We start from the raw sequence: 5819 nt of genomic DNA, 5'->3' as shown, positions 1-5819 counted from the left end.
CCTGTCCCCTGGCCTCCAGTCCATCCCTTGACCTCCAACCCAACCCCGTCCTCACCTCCATCCCTCACCCCATCCTTCATCCTCCAATCCCGTCCCATCCTCTTGTCCATCCCTCGGCCTCCAACGTCCCAACCCTCCTCCCGTCCATCCTCCACCCCAACCCTCTGCTCCCACCAGGCGCTCTTCRGCCTCCTCCTCGGCCTCCTCCTCGGCCTCCCCGCCGCTCCCCATGGTGGCCGCCACCTTCTCGGAGCTGCTGGCCTCGCTGGGCGGCATGGGCCGCTTCCAGGTGCTCTCGGTGGCCGGGCTGGCGCTGCCGCTGCTCATGCTGGCCAGCCACAACCTGCTGCAGAACTTCACGGCCGGCGTCCCCGGCCACCGCTGCCGGCCCCACGGCGCCGCCGGCCCCACGGCGCCCGCCCCGCCCGACAGCCGCTGCCGCAGGTACCTCCTGGTGGCCAACGTGGCCAACGGCAACGTGGTCAACGACACCATGGTCAGCATGGCCAACATGGTCAACGGCAACGTGGTCAACGGCAACATGGCCAACATGGCCAACATGGCCAACGGCAACGTGGTCAACGGCAACATGGCCAACATGGCCAACGGCAACATGGCCAACATCAACACGGCCAACAAGCCCATGGCCAACATCATCATGGCCAACATGACCATGGCCAACAAGCCCGTGGCCAACGTCAACATGGCCGACGTCCACATGGCCAACAAGCCCATGGCCAACACCAACATGGCCAACATGACCATGGCCATTGGCACCATGGTCAACATGACCACGGCCAACGTCAACATGGCCAACGTGACCATGGTCAACATCACCCAAGGGTGGCCTACAGAGCCCTGCCGCGACGGGTGGATCTAYGAGGACGGCGTCTTCGCCGACACCATCGTCACCGAGGTGGGGCTCCATGGCACGTGGCGCGGCGGGGCCCCGGCGTCCGGGGGGGCGGGCCCCGGCGTCCGGGGCGGCGCTGGAGCCTCCGCCCCGCCCCGCCCGCAGTGGGACCTGGTGTGCGAGGCGCGGAGCTGGCGGCAGGCGGCGCAGTCCATCTACATGGCCGGCATCCTGGTGGGATCCATCGCCGTCGGGATCCTCTCGGACAAGTGGGGACGATGTGGGGCCAATGTGGGGCATGGGGATAGTGTGGGGATAATGTGGGGCATGGGGATGGCGTGGGGGACGTGGGGCTGGTGTGGGGACGATGTGGGGACGATGTGGGGCCAATGTGGGGCATGGGGATGACATGGTGACCTAGGGACAACATGGGGACAATGTAGAACGTGGGGACAATGTGGGATGTAGGGATGATATGGGGACAACGTGGGGTCAATGTGGGGCATGGGGACAACATGGGGACATGGGGATGGGGTGGGGACCATGGGGACCATGTGGGGACAATATGGGACATGGGGATGATGTGGGGGCAACATGGGGACAAGGTGGGACGTGGGGCCAATGTGGGACCCGGGGACCATGTGGGGCCTGGGGATGATGTGGGGACAATGTGGGGACAACGTGGGGCCAGTGTGGTACGTGGGGGCAACATGTGGACACAGGGACAACATGAGGACAACGTGGGGCATGGGGATGACGTCGGGATGTGGGGACAACACGGGGCATGGGGACGATGTGGGGACAACATGGGGACGATGTGGGGACCATGTTGGACATGGGGACGATGTGGGGCCATGGGGACCGTGTGGGGCTGTGGGGACTGTGTGGGGCCATGGGGACAATGTGGGGCCATCGGGACAATGTGGGGCCAACGTGGGGACCATGTGGGGCTGTGGGGCCCGTGTGGGGCCAGGGGAGCCCGCGGGGGGCAGGGGGTCCCCCCGGTGTCCCCACGGCCCCCGTGTCCCCAGGTGGGGGCGCCGCCCCCTGCTCCGCTGGTGCTACCTGCAGCTGGCGCTGGCCGGCACGGCGGCCGCGCTCGCCCCGACCTTCGGCCTCTACTGCGTGAGCCGCGGCCTGGCCGGCCTCGCCATGGCCGGCGTGAGCCTCAACTCGGCCTCCCTGTGTGAGCGGGCCCCGGCGGCCGCGCGGGGACCCCGGGGACGGGGCCCAGGCGTCCGGGCGAGGTCCTGCTCCCATTGACCCGTGGGACGGACCCAGGAAGGGGCCCAGGTGTCCGGGCGGGACCCAGGTGTCCGGGTGGGACCCAGGTGTCCAGGGAGGGGCCCAGGTGTCCGGGTGGGACCCAGGTGTCCGGGTGGGACCCAGGTGTCCAGGGAGGGACCCAGGTGTCCGGGCAGGACCCAGGTGTCCGGGCAGGGGCCCAGGCGTCCGGGCGAGACCCAGGTGTCCGGGTGGGAGCCCAGGTGTCTGGGTGGGACCCAGGTGTCCGGGCAGGGGCCCAGGCGTCCGGGCGGGACCCAGGTGTCCGGGCAGGGGCCCAGGCGTCCGGGTGCTCACCGCCCGCCCCCCAGGCATGGAGTGGATCCCCACGGAGCTGCGGGCCACCGTGGGCACCATCAACGGCTACTGCTACACGCTGGGCCAGTTCGTGCTGGCGGCCGCGGCCTTCGGCCTCCCGCGCTGGCGCCACCTCCAGCTCGCCGTCTCGCTGCCCTTCTACCTCTTCTTCCTCTACTCCTGGTAGGCGCCGGGGGGCTTCCCGGACGCCTGGGCCCCTGGTGGGGGGGGTGTTGGGGGTCTCCAGGGCCTCTGATGTGGGGTGGAAGCCCTCCCGGGCACTGGGACCCTCCCGGACGCCGGGGCCCCTTCCCTGGGCACTGGGATCCTCCCGGATGCCTGGGTCCCTCTCCCGCACGCCGGGGCCCTCCCGGACACCGGGGCCCTTTCCCGGACACCTGGGCCGCCTCCCGGGCACTGGGACCCTCCCGGACACCGGGGCCCCTTCCCGGACGCCTGGGCCCGCAGGCTCTTCGCCGAGTCGGCGCGCTGGCAGGTGAGCGCCGGGAGGCCCCAGGCCGCGCTCCGGGGGCTCCGCAGAGTCGCCCGCGTCAACGGGCGCCGGGAGGAGGGCGACAGGATCGGCCTGCAGGTGGGCGGCGGATCCCGGCGGATCCTCCCGCGCGTCCGTCCCCCGCCCCCGGATCCCTCCGGAGCCTTCCCAGGGCTCCTGGGTCTGCCCCGACTCCCCACCTGGACCCCCTGGATCCCCCAGATCCTGCCCGGATCCCCTGGATCCCCTCCCGCTCCCCTGCGGATCCCACCCCCAGATCCCTCTGGATCCGACCCCTAGATCCCTCTGGATCCAGGACCCAGATCCCTCTGGATCCGACCCCCAGATTCCTCTGGATCCCAAACCCAGATCCCTCTGGATCCCCCCTATCCCCATCCTGTCGGATCCCCCACCCAGATCCCACCCGGGTCTCCCCAGATCCCTCTGGATCCTGAACCCAGATCCCGCTGGGATCTCCCCAGATCCCTCCGCGTCCCCCGAACCCCATCCCGCCCGGATCCCGCYCGGATGCCCCTATATCCCCCCTTATCTCCCCATATCCCGCCCGGATCCCGCTGGATCCCGCCGATCCCGCAGACCCTGCAGGCCCTGGCGGGGCCGGAGGCGCCGGGCGCCGGGCGCTCCCTGCGGATGCTGGTCCAGACCCGCGGGATGAGGAGCGTCTCCTGCGGCGTCGCCTGCATCTGGTAGCGCCAGGGCCCCCAAGGGCGGATTTGGGGCCAGAAAGGGCGGATTTGGGTCCGCAGCGCTGGGAGCACCGGGAATGTCTCCCGGTTCTGTATTGGGATCAATGGGAGCATCTCCGGGTCTACACTGGGATCAATGGGAGCGTCTCCAGGGTTGGGATCAATGGGAGCATCTCCGGCACCAGGATCAATGGGGGCGTCTCCCTGGTCATGCTGGGATCACCGGAGCGTCTCCGGGTTCCCTATTGGGATCAATGGGAGCATCCCTGGGGTCGGGATCAATGGGAGCATCTCCATGGTCATACTGGGATCACTGGGAGGTCTCCGGCACAAGGACCACCGGGAGCTTCTCCGGGTTCCCTATTGGGATCAATGGGAGCGTCTGCATGTCTGGGATGACCGGATCGCCTCCAGATTCCATATCAGGATCAATGGGAGCACCTCCATCTCCRGGTTYCCTATTGGGATCRCGGGACCATCCCCATGTCCGGGATGACCGGAGCGCCCCCAGATTCCATATTGGSATCACTGGGAACGTCTCCATGTCCGGGATGACTGGAGCACCCCCGGATTCCCTATCGGGATCACCGGGAATGTCTCTGTGCTCGGGATGACCGGAGTGCCCCCGGGTTCGATATTGGGATCAATAGGGCGCCCCCGTGTCCGGGATGACCGAATCACCCCCGGATTCCCTATTGGGATCAATGGGAGCGTCTCCATCTCCGGGTTCCCTATTGGGATCAATGGGAGTGTCTCCATCTCCGGGTTCCCTATTGGGATCAATGGGAGCGTCTCCATCTCCGGGTTCCCTATTGGGATCAATGGGAGTGTCTCCATCTCCAGGTTCCCTATTGGGATCAATGGGAGTGTCTCCATGTCTGGGATGACCAGAGCGCGCCCAGATTCCATATCGGGATCAATGGGAGCACCTCCATCTCTGGGTTCCCTATTGGGATCACTGGGTCGCCCCCATGTCCAGGATGACCGGAGCACCTCCGGATTCCATATTGGGATCACTGGACCGCCCCCGTGCCCGGGATGACCGGAGCGCCCCCGGGTTTGATATTGGGATCAATGGGGTGCCTCCGTGTCCGGGATGACCGGATCGCCCCCGGATTCCCTATTGGGATGAAGGGGAGTGTCTCCGTGTCTGGGTTCCCTATTGGGATCAATGGGAGCACCTCCATCTCCGGGTTCCCTATCGGGATCACCGGATCTCCCCCATGTCCGGGATGACCGGATCGCCCCCGGATTGCCTATTGGGATCAATGGGAGCACCTCCATCTCCGGCTTCCCTATTGGGATCAAGGGGAGTGTCTCCGTGTCTGGGATGACCAGAGCGCGCCCAGATTCCCTATTGGGATCACCGGCAACGTCTCGGTGCCCAGCTGACCGGATCCCCCTCGGATTCCCTATTGGGATCAGTGGGATGACCGGATCCCCCTCGGATTCCCTATTGGGATCAGTGGGATGACCGGATCCCCCCGGATTCCCCATGGGGATCAGCGGGACGAGCGGAGCCGCGCCGCCCGGCAGGTTCTCCACCAGCTTCGCCTACTACGGGCTGGCCATGGACCTGCAGCACTTCGGCGTGGACGTCTACGTGACGCAGCTGGTGTTCGGCGCCGTGGACRTCCCGGCCAAGCTGCTCTCCGTGCTCGCCATGGGCACCCTGGGGCGCCGCTTCACCCAGGCCGCCGCCCTCGGCCTCGCCGGCCTCTGCATCCTCGTCAACGCCGGCCTCGGCGCAGGTGGAGGCCGCGGCGGGGAGGCCGTGGGGCGGCGGGAGGGTGGGGGGTGATGAGGGGTGGAGGACGTAGAGGGGATGGATGGGTTGTGGAGGATGGAGGACATTGGGGTGGAGGGTGGAGGACGTAGAGATGGCGGATGGAGGGTGGAGGATGGAGGGAAGGAGGGTGGAGGATGGAGGGATGGAGGATGGAGGGATGGAGGATGGAAGGTGGAGGACCTAGAGATGGAGGCTGGAGGATGAGGGATGGAGGACGTAGGGATGGAGGGAAGGAGGACGGAGGGATGAGGGAAGGAGGGTGGAGGGATGGAGGGATGGAGGGATGGAGGGATGGAGGGCGGAGGGATGGAGGGACGAGGGATGGAGGATGGAGGGACGAGGGATGGAGGGCGGAGGACGTAGGGATGAAGGGCATAGGGATGGAGGGATGGAGGG

At 67.3% G+C, this 5819-nt stretch overlaps 1 protein-coding gene across 1 annotated transcript; it reads left to right on the top strand.

Moving 5' to 3' along the window:
- The first annotated feature begins 229 nt into the window (after nt 1–229).
- LOC112956462 (solute carrier family 22 member 6-B-like) lies at nt 230–5435 on the top strand. Its single transcript, XM_026049983.1, has 7 exons — nt 230–916; nt 1019–1122; nt 1885–2039; nt 2449–2617; nt 2903–3026; nt 3525–3634; nt 5171–5435. The coding sequence occupies exons 1-7, from the start codon at nt 230–232 to the stop codon at nt 5433–5435; spliced, it is 1614 nt and encodes a 537-aa protein (XP_025905768.1).
- Nucleotides 5436–5819: the final 384 nt, after the last annotated feature.

The sequence above is a fragment of the Nothoprocta perdicaria genome, unplaced genomic scaffold (assembly GCF_003342845.1).
Source record: "Nothoprocta perdicaria isolate Ctin4 unplaced genomic scaffold, notPer1 scaffold_634, whole genome shotgun sequence".
Taxonomy (NCBI): Eukaryota; Metazoa; Chordata; class Aves; order Tinamiformes; family Tinamidae; genus Nothoprocta; species Nothoprocta perdicaria.
This window is presented reverse-complemented; position numbering and strand designations above follow the sequence as displayed.